General features: G+C 46.9%; 1 protein-coding gene across 1 annotated transcript; it reads left to right on the top strand.

The window, feature by feature from the left end:
* Positions 1–912: 912 nt before the first annotated feature.
* On the top strand, positions 913–19,389 carry PDP2 (pyruvate dehydrogenase phosphatase catalytic subunit 2). The gene is made up of 2 exons (XM_068261418.1): positions 913–996; positions 16,892–19,389. The coding sequence occupies exon 2, from the start codon at positions 16,954–16,956 to the stop codon at positions 18,532–18,534; it is 1,581 nt and encodes a 526-aa protein (XP_068117519.1). The 5' UTR covers positions 913–996; positions 16,892–16,953; the 3' UTR covers positions 18,535–19,389.
* Positions 19,390–19,641: the final 252 nt, after the last annotated feature.

Here is a 19,641-nt window from a genome sequence, read left to right as displayed (position 1 = left end):
ATCGCCGCCGATCCGCCGCCGCTCGCCCTGGGCTCGCTACATGATTTAAAAAACAAAAAATTTAAAAAAATAGTGCTGCGCCACCTCCTGGGCGATATAATTGTATCGCCCAGAGGGTTAAGGTACCCACAGGTCGCGGTCTGTAGAGGTCACAAGATTGCTGTCAGTACGGCGGGGTAATGTATAGGTGCCCCTACACTACTTGATTTTCCATCCAGCGATTGCCACTGTTTGGTGTTCAAAAACAGTGTAGTCGATCAGTAGTCAATAAACTAGTGGCTCACACACTGCAAGCGAGATCCTTCATTGATCGATTGAACATGTAGCTCGTTTTTTTTTGTACCGGTGTTTATGCATGTGCTGAAACCTAAAATCAATTCTGTAACATTGTTAGTTTGGTTGAAAAAGACACTTGCCCATCAAATCCAACCAGATCGAAACTGTCATTTGAAATCATGTGAACATTGGCCGATTTCCTTTACGATTGACTGATATTTTCCGTCCTGCTCAATTGAGAAATGTTGTCGTTTCTGGCAGATATCTGCCAAAGTGTGTTAGCCGAGTATAATGGAACGCACTTCATTATCCTCCGACTCGATAAAATGATCCAAAGGTCGATCGAATGTGAAAATCGAGAATGCCTGGGAACCTTAAGGGACCTCACATTGATGTTTACCCCAAACCGTGCAGCACTGCGAGAAACGTGAAGCAGAGAGGCGCAGCTTTATACAGGTCACAGTGTGTCTGAACTACAGAGGAGGCAGCACAATGGCTGCAGGCGACACAGGCTGAATGCAGAGAGTGTGGCATGCTTTCACCATTGTGACTGATGGGAGGAAGGAGAGGCTGGCCAGGGAGGAGGGGGAGGAGTCAGAAATGAAGGGCTTGTCTCTTCTCTCCAATCCTGTCCTGAGTCAGAGCTCGCCCGCTCATAGTCAGAGTATCACCAGAGCAGAAGCACAACGCCTGCTAGACTCCATATTGTTCGCTTTGCCGGTAAGTCCATTATAATTATTAATTATTACTAGCAGGAAAGTGCCCCTTAAGACATGAGCAGATTGAAGAATGTATGAGGTTTTGCAGCCCGTTAGATCATCGGGGTGTATTCTGTCCCCCAGCATACTTCTGCTATATATAAAGGGTCAGTCACGCCTCTGAGCGAACCCTGCGGTGATCAGAGGAGGGAAAAGAAGAAATCAGAGATCAATATTACAAAATAATATATATACTGTCTACCCACTTTATTTAGATGTCTTGCCCTATCACTCAAGTATTAATCAGTTAATAATGATTGAAATGGATCAAATATTAATAATAACAAACGAGTGTGCATGTGCTGCTGATATTTCTGTGCCCCGGTGGGGTGATCTGAGGTTACCCTGGGAGTGTCCGGCTTACATAAGTGGAGAAGTGTCTGTATGAGTGATTTTCAGGTCCTGCCATCTGTGTATATCTTATGATGGGTTTGTGAGGGTCACATGACCCCGAGAGGAGACGTGAGGACCGCGGATAGACTAGATTGTGGCTGTTATCGTCTCCCAGCTGTGATCCCCAGGGCCAATCAGAACCCGTATTACCTTCCATTTCCTGTCATCAGATAAAACAGGAACATATTTCAGTTATTTATAAGATTGTGAGCTTGCAAGGGCAGGGCTCTCTCCCTTTTGTTTCTTGTAACTTGCTGTACATTTTGTTCGTCACAATGTATTAGTCACTGTCATATTCACATTGTCACCAAGTCTGTATGATGTAGCAATCTCTGTATTTGTGTACCTACCCATGTGTGTTTCACGCTGAGATGTACAGCCCCACAGAAGGTGGTGGCGCTATATAAATCAATAAAATGAAAACTGTCATCTGAAATTATCACTATCGGTCATCCTGCTTGACAGATACTGAGCATCAGCACTTTACAGAGTACAAAGTCATGTCACTGACTGTCCTCAGAAGAACTCACAGTAGTTAAGAGTGTCAGTGTCCTCCCCAGGCTCTTCGTTTTGGTGAGCAGACGGCTGTTATCAGCTCACCTCCTTCTGTGCTGTGAGCAGAGTTTCGCAGAGAAGCACCGGCCCTGCATTCTCTTATCTTGCCCCACCCGGCTACTTTTTCATGCCACCCGGCTGGAAATAATTTCTGGGGAGAACACTGTAGTGTGGTTATACTCTAATGTCCTCCCATATTATTATTATGTATTTATATAGCACTGACATCTTCTGCAGCACTTTACAGAGTACACAATCATGTCACTGACTGTCCTCAGAGGAGCTCACAATCTAATAGTACCATAGTCCTAGTCTTATCTCATATTATTATTATTATAATTATTTAGTATTTATACAGCGTTGACATCTTCCGCAGCGCTGTACAGAGTATATATATTCTTGCCACTAACTGTCCCTCAAAGGAGCTCACAATCTAGTCCCTACCACAGTCATATGTCTATGTATGCATTGTGCAGTGCATGTAGATTTTATTCTAGGGCCAATTTAGGGGGAAGCCAATTAACTCATCTGTATGTTTTTGGGATGTGGGAGGAAACTGGAGTACCCGGAGGAAACCCACACAGACATGGGGAGAACATACAAACTCCTTGCAGATGTTGACCTGGCTGGAATTCGAACCGGGGACCCCAGCGCTGCAAGGCAAGACCGCTAACCACTACACCACCATGTATTTATATAGCAGTGACATCTTGTGCAGCACTTTACAGAGTACATAGTCATGTCACTGACTATCTTCAGAGGAGCAGACAATCTAAAGGGGCCCATACACCTAACGATTTTACCGCCGATATACAGCAGATTCGATCACTGTGTTCGAATCTGATGTGAAATCATCGCGCAAACGTTGACCGAACGATCGATTTCCGTCCGAAATCGATCGTTCCCGTCTATTCTGTCCGTGCGGAAGATTTTGCTCAATCGCCGGCGGGTCAGGAGTGCGTCGATAGCTGCGTTCGAATGTCCGATGACCGACACAATACAGCGGCAATACATTACCTGTTCCGCCGGCACGTGTCCCCGCTGTCACCACTGCTCCTTCTCCGCTGGGCTATGCTGGCTTCACTTCTTCCTGTCCCGACAGGAAGTGTAAACAGTAGAGCGCCCTCTACTGTTTAAACTTCCCCGGACAGGAAGTGAAGCTGGAGCCGAGAGCGGAGAAGACAGCGGAGACCGGGGGACTTGCGCCGGCCGGATCAGGTAATGTATGCAGGTGGGATGGCGGCAGCTTCACAAATGGTGAATCACAATCTGTTTGCAGTAAAGGCAGCCACACGATCCCTCTCTGATTAGATTCGATCAGAGAGGGATCTATCTGTTGGTCGATCTGATGGCAAATCAACCAGTATATGGCCACCTTACCATAGTCTAATGCCTTGTACAGATGATAGATAGTTCTTGACCGAGTCAGTCAAGTCACGCGACGTCCCTCCTCCCTGTTCTGTAGCAACAGTACAGTAGGTGAGTTTGTACAAAACCTGACCCTGAACTGTCCCTGTGCAGGTGACAGCACTCCTGCGTGCGTATGCACCTTGAGGAAACTTTTTTTTAAGGAAACTGGGGTTTCCTAGGGAAGATACAAACTCCATGTAGACAGAGTCCTGGCCCAGGATTGCACCCAGGACCTTAATGCTGCAAGGTGAGAGTGCTAACCGTTTTTGCCACTTTTCTAATTGTGTTTGTGTAAATCTGTGTAGGTTTGGAGGTGAATGGATCGTGTGTGTGCGGCATGCGTCTGCATATGGATGAGGGCCGTATGAGCAGAACGGCTGGTCTCAGGAATGTCTGGCATGCTATTAGTCACATGCATAGATCAGATGGGATGTATGTGGAATATTACTGGATGGGGTTTACAGACATTTCCAAGATAGGAAATGTGAGTTCTCATCACCTGACCACATTGCCATATGCCTGAAGTGCATCTATTTATAACCTCCACTGCCTATCCATAGAAACTGTCCTGCTATTCTAGGATTATTACATTGTGAGTTTACATAGTAACAGGCATGGGGACGCAGTAACAGGCACAGGGACACAGGCATTGGGACGCACTAACAGGCACGGGGACGCACTAACAGGCACGGGGACGCACTAACAGGCACACTAACAGGCACGGGGACGCACTAACAGGCACGGGGACGCACTAACAGGCACACTAACAGGCACGGGGACGCACTAACAGGCACGGGGGCGCACTAACAGGCACGGGGACGCACTAACAGGCACGGGGGCGCACTAACAGGCACGGGGGCGCACTAACAGGCACGGGGACGCACTAACAGGCACGGGGTCGCACTAACAGGCACGGGGTCGCACTAACAGGCACGGGGACGCACTAACAGGCACGGGGACGCACTAACAGGCACACTAACAGGCACGGGGACGCACTAGCAGGCACGGGGACGCACTAGCAGGCACGGGGACGCACTAGCAGGCACGGGGACGCACTAGCAGGCACGGGGACGCACTAGCAGGCACGGGGACGCACTAGCAGGCACGGGGACGCACTAGCAGGCACAAGGACGCACTAGCAGGCACGGGGACGCACTAGCAGGCACGGGGACGCACTAGCAGGCACGGGGACGCACTAGCAGGCACGGGGACGCACTAGCAGGCACGGGGACGCAGTAGCAGGCACGGGGACGCAGTAGCAGGCACGGGGACGCAGTAGCAGGCACGGGGACGCAGTAGCAGGCACGGGGACGCAGTAGCAGGCACGGGGACGCAGTAGCAGGCACGGGGACGCAGTAGCAGGCACGGGGACGCAGTAGCAGGCACGGGGACGCAGTAACAGGCACGGGGACGCAGTAACAGGCACGGGGACGCAGTAACAGGCACGGGGACGCAGTAACAGGCACGGGGACGCAGTAACAGGCACGGGGACGCAGTAACAGGCACGGGGACGCAGTAACAGGCACGGGGACGCAGTAACAGGCACGGGGACAAAGTAACAGGCACGGGGACAAAGTAACAGGCACGGGGACAAAGTAACAGGCACGGGGACAAAGTAACAGGCATGGGGACACATAATTGATACGGCGCACCAAAACCTGCCAAGGACAACACAGTTTCAGAGGTGCAAGAAGGGGATGGGGAGCAGCTTGTTAATGATTTTTCTACCATTCGAAGCATCTATAGAAGTGATCATTGCAAGCACAGGACCAATAAAGAGCTAATACTGCGGTTGAGGGAGGGCTTTACAGGGCCCCCCGCTGACACAAGGGTCCCAGTGCCATTGAGACCTCTGCAACCACTGCTACGCCACTGTTTTTGTGTGAAGAGCAGTTAACCATGTACAGCCAGCCAACGACACGTTAGTCAGCATGTACTGCCCTGTGGAGAGGGGAGGGGGAGGGACAGCATTTCAGTGACTGTGGTGCACTCTATTTCCAGTTCATAGGTTTACCCTCTCTGTCATATGAGGCTGTACAGCACTGCAGCAGCGCTGCTTCTATCGGTGCCTAGTCACTCAGTTTGCCTTATGACAGAATCCCTTTAGTGATGTGCTTGGCTGCCAAGGGGTTAAACATGACACGGAGCCCAGGAATTTCCTTTCACCGCCAGAAAAGCGTCATGTGACCCCACACGGAAGTGACAGTGTAAATATAGCAACGTGTTGAGGATCGCTGTGAGACAGCCGTCGGCCTATCACAGTGCCGCATGGCGAGTTCCGGCATACAGATCAAGAATAATTCTTCTTTCACGGCATAAAAACCTGCGTCCATATAGCCAGCAATCTATGGGTAGACCAAGGGCTCGTTTCCACTATCGCGAATCCGCATGCGTCCAACGCATGCGAATTCGCACATGTAATGCAAGTGGATGGGCCTGTTTCCACTGTAGCGGTGAAAAAACGCACAAAAGAGCAGCAGAATTCGCCTGCGAGTGGAATGCATGCGAATCGCATGCAATGTATTTAATAGGGAAATCGCATGCGTTTTCCCCATGCGTTTTTTGCCGCGAATTCACATGCGAATTCGCATAGGCACCAATGTAAATTCACACAGGCAGTGATATGGTTAAAATCGCATATACCCTCACCTATGCGAATTCGCATGCGAATTCGCGGCAAAAAACGCATGCAGAATCGCATCCGCATGCGATTTCATCAGCGGTGGAATCCAGGCGATTCCGCACAGCAATAGTGAAAACGTGCCCTTAGAGACAGATCTCTCTCTGATTAAGTTTGATCAGAGGGAGATCTGTTGCTTACCCATACACCGCATAGGCATGAAAACTATCCGGAATCGGCCTAGTAACACCACCTCCACTGCCTGCCTGCCTGTCTGCCTGCCCTCGAGAACGGGAAAATCGTTTGCTCGAGTGATTTTACTGCGATTAGCGCAGTAAAGAAATCACTGGACACTTCCGCGATTTCAGAGTGATCACAGTCAGCGTTTTATAAGCACTGTACCGCGATCGCTCCTGAATCACTCCAAAATTGCTGCAGGTAACGCATTTGCGATTGGTGCTAATTGCAAAACGCCCGCGATCTGTGCCAATAGCGGCAGTGAGAACACTGCCATAGGGTAGAATAGCACTACCACTTTTAGAAAGGGATAGCACCTTGGTGATTATCAAGAAACGCCCGCTAATCATCCTAGTGTGAATGGGCCCTAAAAAGCAATTTTGCAGCAGTTCAATACACAGCATTGAGCACACAAAAATGCTGCATGTCCTGCGATTGCAATTAACCCTAATCGCAATTCCACTTGTGGGTTCCTCACCATTTCAAGGCATTGGTAAAGCATTTTTTGGAATCACCGCAGATTGTCCTAGTAGGTCCTGGCCCTGAATGCAACCTGGCCAAAATGCTATGGCTCCAGTGGGCTCATCTAAATCCTCTTTCATTGGCTTAGCGATCGTCTGCGATTCCAAATCTCTGCTGAAAGCACTCTAGTGGATCCTAAGCTTATAACTCATACCTCCCAACTTTTTGAGATAAAAAGAGGGACACTTTAAGAGACACCCCTGTCTCATCACCACGCCCCCACCACACCCCTCACCATGCATATCACAAAGAATTCAGAAGCAAAAGATGTAGTTTAATCAAATAAAGCACACTGGTCCTCTTTAACATCAGTTGTTTTCCTTCATTTTAACATTTGAAAATAAGAAATATATCAATTTTATTGATGGGAAAAAAGTTAAGTCAGTTAACCTCCTTAGCGGTAACCCCGTGTGTGACACGGGGTAAGCCGCCGGAGGGTGCCGCTCAGGCCCTGCTGGGCCGATTTACTTAATTTTTTTTTTGCTGGACGCAGCTAGCACTTTGCTAGCTGCGCCAGCACCCCGATCGCCGCCGCCGCGCGCCCGATCGCCGCTATCCGGTGCGGCGCGCGCCCCCCCCCCCCCAGACCCCGAGCGCTGCCTGGCCAATCAGTGCCAGGCAGCGCCGAGGGGTGGATCGGGTCTCCCAATGACGTCCCGACGTCGCTGACGTCGGTGACGTCATTCTGCCCCGTCGCCATGGCGACGGGGGAAGCCCTCCAGGAAATCCCGTTCTTTGAACGGGATTTCCTGATCGCCTATCGCCGGAGGCGATCGGCGGGGCTGGGGGGATGCCGCTGAGCAGCGGCTATCATGTAGCGAGCCCTCGGCTCGCTACATGATTTAAAAAAAAAATAATTAAAAAAAAACTGCTGCGCTGCCCCCTGGCGGTATTTTTCATACCGCCAAGGGGGTTAAACCAGGGGCTCCTCCAGGCATAGGCAGTACAGGCCATTGCCTGGATTGCCACTGGTCCTGGGGGGCGCCATGTTGCTGGATTAAGTCCCGCCCCCAAATTAAGCCTTGTCCCATTGGTGTTCTATTACTTGCTTCTGCTGCATCTACTTAGCGTAAGTTGCAGGCAGCTGGCACCTCTGTGCCTTGTGCATCCTTCTTTCCCCCTTTGTGCCTCCTTCTGTCCCCTTGTGCCCCCTTCTGTCCCCTTGTGCCTTCTTCTGTCCCCTTGTGCCTCCTTCAGTCCCTTGTGCCATGTCTGACCCCCTGTTTGTCCTTCTGTCTCCCTTTGTGCCTTCTTCTGTCTCCATGTGCCTCCTTCAGTCCCCCTGTGCTCCCTCTGCTTCCTTCTGTGCCCCTTTTTGCCTCCTTCTGTCCCCTTTGCCTTTATTTGTCCCCTGTGCTAACTCTGCACCCTGTTCCTCCTTCAGTCCCACGTGTCTTCCTCTGTCCCCCTGTGCCTCCTTCTGTGCCTTCTTCTGTCTCCCTGTGGCTCTTTCTGTCCCCCTCTGCTTCCTTCTGCCTCCTTACACCCCCCCCTCTGCCGTCTTCTGTCCCCTTTGTGCATACTTCTGTCCCCCTATTGTCTCCCTGTGCTTCCTTCTGCCCCCTTTGTGCTTTTTCCTGTCCCCCATTGTGCCTTCTTCTGTCCCCCTGTGCGCCTCCTTCAGTCCCCCTGTGCCTCCTTCTGGCCCTCCTGCCTTCTTCTGTCCCCCTGTACCTCCCACTGCCCCTTTGTGTACCTCCTTCTGTCCTCCTGTCCCTTCTTCTGTCCACCTTCGTGTCTCATTCTGCCCCCCATTGTGCCTCCTTTTGTCCCCCATTGTGCCTCATTCTGTCTCCCTGTGCCTCCTTCTGTCCTCCTTTGTGAGTTCTACTGACACTCGTGCCTCCTTCTGTCCCCCTGTATCTCCATATGTCCCCCTGTGTGCCTTCTTCCTGACATGTATTTTCTTTCTTACATGTATTTTCTGTTGAAACGCTGCCGCAATAAGTGTAATTTCTGGTGAAACGCTGCCTTATTACAATTATTTTCTGGTGAAACATTGCCGCATTACGGTTATTTCCTGGTGAAACGCTGCCGCTTTACGGTTATTTTCATTGGGGGGGTACCACAAGTTTTCTTTCCTAGAGTGACAAGATGGCTAGAGAGGTGCCCCTGTGTTAAAGAAACGTTTTCAGTAGAAAAATACATATATTTACATAGATCTGTACTTCAGTCCTGAAAGAGGGACAAATGAGGAAGAAAGAGGGACAGATGGATTGGGTTCTTAGAGAGGGACTGTCCCTCTGAAAGAGGGACAGTTGGGAGCTTTGTAATAACTCATTCTAAAGTTGTAAAGTTCAGCCTTTAATATCCTCTGTGTTCATATTTTTTTTTCCCTTGGCTACCAAAATTCCTGAACTGCTGGACATCCGCCCCTCCCCCCAGTGAAAGCATGAACTAGCTTCATAATAGACTCACTAATCCCTCACAAATATTCCAGAGGTTCCCGCCACATCTCAGCAGATCCAAAGATTGCTGACCTTGGTTTTTTTGTTTTGTTTTAACAAACTTCTCCTTTTACCCCCTGATTACACAACACCGGCTCTGTGGATAGATTTCTTTAGAAGTCTGGATTGCCACAAACATCACATTACTAACACAAATATCACATGAAGAAGTATTGCCGGAAAATAAACACACAAATATCACAAACAGAAACAAAGGCAGCATCGCAAACAACAACTGATATAACAAAACCAAGAGATGCATAACAAACAAAACCAAGCAACAATATCATATGCAACAATATAACAAATATCTCAACACCACAAGAATATAAATACTGTATGAGAAATATATTAAACAAAAACACAACCTATATAACAAAACCAAGAGACTCCCAATAAACAAAAGCAAGCAACAATATCATACGCAACATAACAAATATCTCAGCACCACAAACATATAAATACTGCATAAGCAATATAGCAAACAACAACACATTTAGACAAGAATGCCAGATCCATCAGGGGGAAATAGCTGTCACTTGCCAATAGACATAATATATAATCGTAACTAATTGAAATACCACAAGTTGGATGTTTTAAAACTGTGAAGTCTGGAATCCACTACAAGCCGCAATCGCTAGCGTTTTGTATTAACATTCTGTAAGTGATTTCATGAGCGTTTTCTGGCGATTTTGGTAGCGATTTTAAAAAGTTTCAAAAGCTTTTTGCCAGCGATTGTGAACGCGATTTGCGATGAGCGATTTTAATTCTGATTGGTCATTTCAAATTATTATTTTTTTTTACAGTTAGCAGTAATTTAAAATCATGCACAAATCGCTATGTGTAGCAATTCACGACTGATTTGCCAACAGTTAAATACTTTACATTGGAGCGCAAACACTCCCAAAATGCTGCATGTCCTGTGATTGCGATTTCGCTAACTGCAATCGCTCTAGTAGAATTTGTTACATCCATTTACATTGGCAGAGCGTTTAGGGAAATCGATCCCTAAATGCTCAAAAAAGTGGATTCCAGCATTAAATATGATCATAGGTGTGAATATTATTGAAAATATGATTGTTTGCTAAAAATTGCATGGCAAATGGGCACCTTAACAGTATAGCTGCCCATTAATAGTACAATCTCCTGAATGACTGACGGTACGATCGATTGAATAAGGTACCGGTTATAATGCTGATCCTCGACAAACGTTTTTTCTATTGATTGTTCCAAATGTAGGAACCAAGTCTGATGCTATTGCTTATCATTTTTCCCTATGCTGGTGGGCTAAGCGATTGTTTCTGATCAATTGTAATGACAGATCAGACAGTCGATCGTTCAGCAAATTGGTTTGTTAAATGGCCCTTTAGTGGTACAGTAGGATTGATGTTCAATAGAAATATGCTGAAATCTGTGTAGGAACTGATCACCCATCCTATCAAATTCCAATCAGGTGGAGATTTATCGGCTTAGCCTACGGAGCCATAATCCAACTGTGTATGGTGAGCTTTTTAATATCCTCACAAATATACAATAACACTTATTTCTCTGGCATACGGTGAGATGGCGTAACAATTCTAACTATCACTACCAGCGATAACTGCTTATCGTTTTCTTCATGTTTAGTACCAGCAGTTATCCAGCATTCAGGGTGACAGAATCATGCACAAATCAGGAAGCACTGAAAGGATAAAGTGCACATTTCGGAAGCATCTATCCCCCCTCCGAGATGTGGTCGGCAACAGTGCCTGCTAAATCCTGGTACATACCTTCAATTTTCATTGGTGCATCGCTGACAATGTACCACCTCCATGTAGTATTAGGGTTTACCAGCACAATCTGCTCTTAGTATGCAATATCTGTTGAACCTCATACTACACAGAGGTGGTAAAATTGGACAATCATTAGCCAATCCAAATAGAAATTGTGTACCAGGCTTAAGGGTGCATACACACATCCAATTTTGATTGGCCAATCACTGGTCAATTTTACCTCCACCATGTAGCATGAGGACCAATAGAGATTGAATACTGTGGAAGGTTGTGTAGGTAAGCTCTCCCCTACTGCAAGGAGGAAGTGGTAACATTGGCCAATGATTGACCAATCAAAATTGTTTGTGTGTACCAGGCTTAAAGGAGAACTGTAGTGAGAGGTATATGGAGGCTGCCATATTTATTTCCTTTTAAGCAATACCAGTTCCCTGGCAGCCCTGCTGGTCTATTTGGCTGAAGAAGTGTCTGAATCACACCAGAAACGAGCATGCAGCTAATCTTGTCATATCTGTCTAATTTGTCAGAAACAGCTGATCTGCTGCATGCTTGTTCAGGGCCTATGACTGAAAGTATTAGAGGCAGAGGATTAGCTGAATAGCCAGGCAACTGGTATTGCTTAAAAGGAGATAAATATGGCAACCTCCATATACCTCTCACTACATTTCTCCTTTAAGCAATCAAATGGCATATTTTAGGGTGCAAGTGTGTGGGTGGGGGAGGGGAGACAACAGAACATGTCACTTTCCCAAGCTCGGTTGAAGTTCGTACAATGTCAAATAAACTGCGTCCTTGAGTTAATATTAACCATTTAAGAGCCAAGCCTTTTAACACCTACTTCCTCCTAGAAGGAGATTCTTTTTGTGGCTTTGGAAGTGCAGTTGATCTTTTGCCTCTGTATTCCCCTTGCTACTAAGGGCTCTTTCACACTAGAGCCCTTTTTCAGCGTTTCAAAGCAAAGTCGAAACTTTGCATTGACCAAGGTAAAATGAAAGTCCATAGACTTTCATTTTACCTTTCACACCCGACGCTGTGTTTCGAGGTGTTGCAGTACGATGCACCCGGGCATTTTATCATCGGGAATCTACGTATTCCCGTCGGGTTAATTAATTACTACCGCTGCTACTCAGCGTCGCACCGCAGATTCCCGACGACACACCGCAGCTGTATTCAACGCGTGCAGGAACTGGCTCCTGCACGCGTTGTCTAATGTGAAAGAGGCCTAAAGACATTTTTCTATGCAGGCAAAACTTTGCAATGGGAGGGGGGAGTCCAAAGAGAGGGAGAGAGAGGAGTCGGGACTCCCTCCCAGCACTGTGCCCCGGGCGGACACCCACCTTGCCCACAGCTAGAAACGGGGCTGCTCTTTGGCTCCAGTAGTGTCTGAATCACACACCTGGAACAAGCATGCAGCTAATCCAGTCACACTTCAGTCAGAGCAGCTGATCTGCATGCTTGTTCAGGGTCTGTGGCTAAAAGTATTAGGGTGCATACACACATGCAATTTTGAATGCCCAATCACTGGCCAATTATACCACCTCCATGTAGTAGGAGGGTCATCAGATTTTGAATACTATAAACAGATTATGTAGGCAAGTGCTCAACCCACATGGAGGTGGTAAAATTGACAAATCTTTGTGCGCTCCCCCATCATACTCCCATGACTGAGCCGTGCATGCACAACTAAGCGCGACATCTGAGATGTACCTGGCCATAAAGCGGGGATCGGCGCGGCCCGGGGAGACAGGGAGGGAGCGATCGGCGTGAAGGGGGCTGGAGGAAGCACCAGGTTGTTGACATCTTTTTTTGTCCCCATCTTAGGTTCGTTTTAAGTACTCTTTGAGGCTGGTGCACACCAGAGCGGTTCTGGATCGTTTTTTAAAACGCTTGCAGGGGGAAAACCACTTGGCTAATAAAAGTGGATGGGATGGTGCACACCAGAGCGGCTCGTTTTTTCCACAAACGCAAACTCGGCGGCTGCAGCATTTTTTAGATTTCTGAGGCGTTTCTGCCTCAATGTTAAAATATAGGAAAGTGGAGAAAAGCTCTGAACAACGCTAAATCAAAGCGGTTTTCCAGGCGTTTTTGTTACAGAATCTGTTCAGTAACAGCTTCACTGTAACAATATTTGTAATCTGCTACAAAAAAAAACGCTCCAAAAAACGCTAGGCATGTGTAGAAAGCCTCTCTAAACATGCCTAGAATCGCTCTGAAATCTGCTTCAAAAACCTCTAGCGTTTTACAGATCTGCTCCAGGTTTTTGGTGTGCACTGGGCCTAACACTGTGTAACCTAATACTAGCATTCAGCTAGCCTCTACTACTAGATCCGGCCAAGACTGCACTCCTAAATGACGTAGATGTAATGAAACAGCAGCGTTCTGTACGTGGAATGTTACATAAATGGAAATTTACTGCCGATAGAAGAACATTATATAGCTGTGGAAAGCTATCTGCTGTGTGTACTGATCTGCTGATAAGAAATGTATGGCCATGCTATGGAGGTCACACAGGCTGCACTCTATAAAAGAAAGGTAGATGAACTCGCTGAACTTCTATATTCCATTCTTTCACTGCCCTCTGCTGGTCACACTCACAACTGCTCTCACACAAGGAACATGCTAATAGTGGTCCCCATTAGAGAATGAGTCGAAGCAGATTTTGTATGCAAATTTATGCAGCTTGAAAATAGACCTTAAAGGGAACCTAAACTGAGAAGGATATGTATTTTTCCTCTTAAAATAATACCAGTTGCCTGACTCCCCTGCTGATCCTGTGTGTCTAATACTTTTAGCCACAGCCCCTCAACAAGCATGCAAATCAGGTGCTCTGACTGAAGTAAGACTGGATTAGCTGCATGCATTTCTAGGTCTGTGATTCAGCCACTACCTTGGTCAATGTGATCAGCAGGAGTGCCAAGCAACTGGTATTGTTTATAAGGAAACATCCATATCCCTCTCAGTTAAGGTTCCCTTTAACTTTGAAAAAGATTTACTTTCCAAACCATATAAATAGTCATAGTACATCAAAGTAAGCCGGGCAACTGTAACCTTAATCCGCTTTCTTGTTTATTGTGTCTTCATGCCAAACATGATACATGCATATATACAGTCTTGGTTGTATCAAACCTGGTGCAGGTATCAGCGCTGAGGTGTGCCAGGGTATGGGTGACCAGGGTGAGGGGACTGCACAACGCCGTTTCGCGCCTGACTGGCGCTTGTTCACGTGCTCGTGTCCTGCAACACAGGACACGAGCACGTGAACAAGCGCCAGTCAGGCGCGAAACGGCGTTGTGCAGTCCCCTCACCCTGGTCACCCATATCCTGGCACACCTCAGCGCTGATACCTGCACCAGGTTTGATACAACCAAGACTGTATATATGCATGTATCATGTTTGGCATGAAGACACAATAAACAAGAAAGCGGATTAAGGTTACAGTTGCCCGGCTTACTTTGATGTACTATGTGCATGTACACTTTTCTTCCAGTCATTGTACCGGTTGCACATCCTTTTGCTTTTGCATGTATGCTGCCATATAGTGCGTGGAGGTGAAGATTGTGCTTTTTTGAACGGATTTTTGCAGGCTGCCTTTCTGTCCCCCCTCAAGAAATAGCACTGAGTGCCGAGTGGTGTGTGTTGCTGCAGTGTACTACATATAAATAGTCAGTCGGATCCAAATAATTCCAAGCTCAAGCAACTCTTATGCAGTTTTAGGCAACTAGAAAAAAGGATCAAGCAAATGAAGCAGCTGAGCCATTTGACAGACCCCTTTTCACACTGCATATACTTGCATAGAATTTCAAGATTTGCATCAACTCAAAAATGTTTTTGCATGTAATTGACCATCCTTAAGGTGCGTACACACGTACTACATCCGGCAACGACGGGTCCGTCAGACCCTCTCGCTGGGTGGACATTCAGGCCACAACAGTGCGTGTGTACGCGCTGTCAGCGGACTGATAAGGCTGTTTCTGAACGCTCCGCTCATCGGGAGGGTCCGGCGGACCAGTCGTTGCCGGCGGTAGTGCGTGTGTATGCACCTTTAGCCACATCCCAAAAATAAGTTAATTGGATCCCCCAAATTAGCCTACGATAGGGAGATTATGATAGGGACATGACTATGTGCTCTTTAAAGTGCTGCAGAAGCTGTCAGTGCTATATAAATACATAATAATATTATGGTAGGACATTAAACTATGACTATGGTAGGATTAGATTGTGAGCTCCTCTGAGGACAGTCAGTGACATGACTATGTACTCTGTAAAGTGCTACAGAAAATGTCAGAGATAAATACATAATATGGTAGGATGTTAAACTATGACTGTGGTAGGAATTAGATTGTGAGCTCCTCTGAGGACAGTGACATTATTATTATTATTATTATTTAGTATTTATATAGCGCCGACATATTACGCAGCGCTGTACAGTGTATATATATATATCTTGTCACTAACAGTCCCTCAAAGGAGCTCACAATCTAATCCCTACCATTGCCATATGTCTATATTATGTAGTGTAAGTACTGTAGTCTAGGGCCAATTTTTTTAGGGGGAGCCAATTAACTTATCCGTATGTTTTTGGAATGTGGGAGGAAACCGGAGTGCCCGGAGGAAACCCACGCAGACACGGAGAGAACATACAAACTCTTTGCAGACTATGTACTCTGTAAACTATGACTGTGGTAGGGATTATGTTGTGACCTCCTCTGAGGACGGTCAGGGACATGACTATGTACTCTGTAAAGAGCCGAAGACTATGTCAGTGCTACATAAGTACATATTAATAATATGGTAGGGCATTAGACTATGACAGGAGTAGACTGTGCGCTCCTCTGAGGACAGTCAGTGACATGACTATGTACTCTGTAAAGTGCTGCAGAAAATGTCAGAGCTAAATACATAATAGTATGGTAGGATGTTAAACTATGACTGTGGTAGGGATTTGATTGTGAGCTCCTCTGAGGACAGTCAGTGACATGACTATGTAATCTGTAAGGTGCTGCAGAAGATGCCAGTGCTATATAAATACATAATAATACTATGGTAGGACATTAGCCTATGACTACGGTAGGGATTAGTTACAATATAAACTAGAATTGTAAAACAATGGATTCGATCCAGAAATTGATAAAGATTGCTGACTAATGAACCAGTGGCTGGATGGTGTAATGGTTAAGGGCTCTGCCTCCGACACAGGAGACCAGGGTTCGAATCTCGGCTCTGCCTGTTCAGTAAGCCAGCCCCTATTCAGTGGGAGACCTTAGGCAAGTTTCCATAACACTGCTACTGCCTATAGAGCACGCCCTAGTGGCTGCAGCTCTGGCGCTTTGAGTCTGCCAGGAGAAAAGCGCGATATAAATGTTATTTGTCTTGTCTATTGGAGTAGAGTTGGTACTGTTGCAGTCACATAGAGCACGTACACCAATAACATCCCTGGAATATTCGATATCTTGTATTATAAAAGTAATCACAGGACTACAGCCACATAGCTTCTGTTCAACTTGAGGCCCCTTTTTCCACAAGCAGCTGAGAGGCGTTGCATTCAGAGACTGTGAGCTGCTCCTGTCCACCGCCCAGGAGCATGTTAGCACTCGGCACAGGCAGTGGACAGACGTGCGCAGACGCGATATGAGACAGTTATTAGCTGCATTTAAATTGCACCCGAATGGCAGATGTCCAAAGAAAAGAGGCCAGACTATGTTCTGAGCTGGTTCAGGTGAGGGTAGTAAATTTTGGTCATCCAATGACTAAGTTTTCTTGCCTACTTTTTTTGTCCTTATAGATCAGATGAAATGTCACTTTTTCAAAATATCTCAGGCTAAAATGTGTTAGGGCAATAGAGTCAAGTTCTGTTCTGTGAAACATATAATCACAAACTAAAATGTTTTCTATTTTTTTCTGCAGTTTCCACTTTGCCGTTGATCTAACACCTGGAAAACCCATCACTATCTGTCATCCAATTTATAATGTCAAGAGCCTTTCCTGGGTGGATCTTGAGAACGGCAACACATCACGTCAACCTGGTCCAAGGTTTCTCTCGCACCTATTCACAATGTCTGCTGAGAAGAAGTCACATGGGATGGAGGAAGGCACATTCTGGTAATGGGGTCACTCAGATGTGTTTGTGCTACCCGATGGCCTACTCAACTGACAGTTCCTACCGGGACTCTGTAGAGGATGTCCACTTTCAAATGTTGCCAGACCAAATTAACCAGATACTGCGGTCCAATGAACAATCCTGCAAGATGACGGACGCTGAGGGCACCGTCTTAAAGTTTGAAAGCAACGTATTGGCCTCCAACAACCCTTGTGAGGATCGTAGGAGTGTTGCCACATGTCTGCAGACCAAAGGACACATGTTTGGGGTCTTTGATGGACACGCTGGGTCAGAATGTGTGCAGTCAGTCAGCGAGCGTCTGTTCTATTACATCGCTGTCTCCCTGATGCCTCAGGCCACTTTGGAAGAAATTGAGTTTGCCCGGGAGAACCTAAAGCCCATGATGCCAATTCTTCAGTGGTACAAACATAAAAAGGACTACACCTACCGCGAGATTGCATCTCTCTATGTTGACCACTTGAGGGTGTTTTGGCAAGAGTTGATTGATCTAGATAATGAATCAGGTATGAGAGTGGCAGACGCCATGTCCTATGCCTTTAGAAGACTGGACTCTGACATCTCATTGGCAGCTCAGGCCCCCACAGAGAACGACTTTGTCCAGAACCTCACATTACAAATTGCATTCTCTGGGGCCACAGCCTGTGTCTCACATGTAGATGGCATCCACTTGCACGTAGCCAATGCCGGGGACTGCCGAGCTATCCTAGGAGTTCAGGACAAAAGCGGTACCTGGTCATCCATGGCGCTAACTGCCGATCACAATGCTTTGAATACATCTGAACTACTGAGGATCCAGGCAGAGCACCCACCATCTGAACTGGAAACTGTTGTGTCCGATGACAGGCTCTTAGGACTACTGATGCCATTCAGGGCATTTGGGGACGTCAGGTTTAAGTGGAGTGAAGAGCTCCAGAAAAGCGTTCTACAAAAGGCATGCAGGGCTGAACCTTTAAACATCTACCAGTATTACCCAGCAAATTATCACACCCCACCATACTTAACGGCGACACCAGAGGTCACATACCATAAATTGAGGCCACAGGACAAGTTCTTGGTCATGGCTTCTGATGGACTCTGGGACATGCTGGACAATCAGGAAGTGGTACGGCTCGTGGCGGAGCATCTGTCTGAAATCAGTCTCCAGGAGCCCCAAATTACTGTCCAGAAGCGCAGTCTGGGTCACATGCACAACTTGCTGCTCCAAAGACGCTCGAGGAGAAGCAGCCTACAGGACCACAACGTTGCCACGCACTTAATCCGACACGCCATTGGCAGTAACGACGATGGCGAAATCGAGCAAGAGAAACTGACAGCCATGCTCAGCCTACCGGAGGACCTGTCCCGGATGTACAGAGATGACATCACCGTAACGGTTGTCTTCTTCAACTCTAGTGCTGTTGAGGAGCATTATAGGAATAACGAACAATAACACAGATGCATGGACTGTCTACAGCCAGACTACTGGCTCTTGTATATATAACCTGCAGTGATGTCCAGAAGAAATGTACAGATGCAAATGCTAATTTTGGTTTGACGGGAACTGAAATTTGCAGGAGCTGTATGGAACTTTGCATACTTGAACTACTGATCAGTTCAGAAAAGGATTGATGAAATATGAAATGGGGACAGGCCCGGTCCTCCCATGATACCAATGCAGGGGGGGCCCACAGCTGTAAGGGGCCCCAACTACCATTTCACTCCCACTGATAAAGAGGTCCGTCCTTCAGATCAGGTGTTTTTGTGGCTACACTTGTTATAGATGTGAAGATTATGATGGCCGCACTTGTTTTATGACCCTTGTGAGATGGGCCTCCAGGCTGTGAGGCTCACCAGGGGTAGGCAAGCAAGGGAAGGGGTGTGAACACTGGGGGGCCCATGATTTGAAGTTATGCCACTGAACAAGATAGCAGGTTTCGCCCACCGCTGATGATCACCTGGCTTTTATTAGATTTGGTTGGGGCTAGCATCCACAGGGCCCCTAGACTTTCTCCTGGCCCTAGGTAACTGCCTAGGTTTGCCTTTGTGAATGTTCCGGCTCTGGATTAGTTCACCGATTAACCAGCTCCTGGTTAAATGGCCGGCAGTTATCTAATCCGATTAACCTCTGCAAAGTTTCGGCTCTGTCTCTGCAACTTCCTTTCAAACCGGAATTTGCATCTTTAGTGAATTTTTGGGATCTTTGCTGATAACTTGATGTAGTTTTCTGCACATTAATGTCAAAGCATGACCACAAGGTGGTGCTATTTACAGTTGTTTTTATATATATAAAAAAGTTTAACAAACAGTTTCTTGTGTTTGTTTATTTCTTGAGAGTTCTAAAGCTGTGTGCAAAATCTGTCCAGTTACCCTTAAGGTAGCCATACACTGGTCGATTTGCCATCAGATTCGACCAACAGATAGATCCCTCTCTGATCGAATCTGATCAGAGAGGGATCGTATGGCTGCCTTTACTGCAAACAGATTGTGAATCGATTTCAGCCTGAAACCGTTCACAATCTGTGGTGGTGGTGGTGGTGCTGCCACTGCCCCCACCCGC

Source organism: Hyperolius riggenbachi, chromosome 11 (genome assembly GCF_040937935.1).
Source record: "Hyperolius riggenbachi isolate aHypRig1 chromosome 11, aHypRig1.pri, whole genome shotgun sequence".
Lineage (NCBI taxonomy): Eukaryota > Metazoa > Chordata > Amphibia > Anura > Hyperoliidae > Hyperolius > Hyperolius riggenbachi.
Note: the sequence above shows the minus strand (reverse complement) of the source record. Positions and strands in the feature narration are given on the sequence as shown.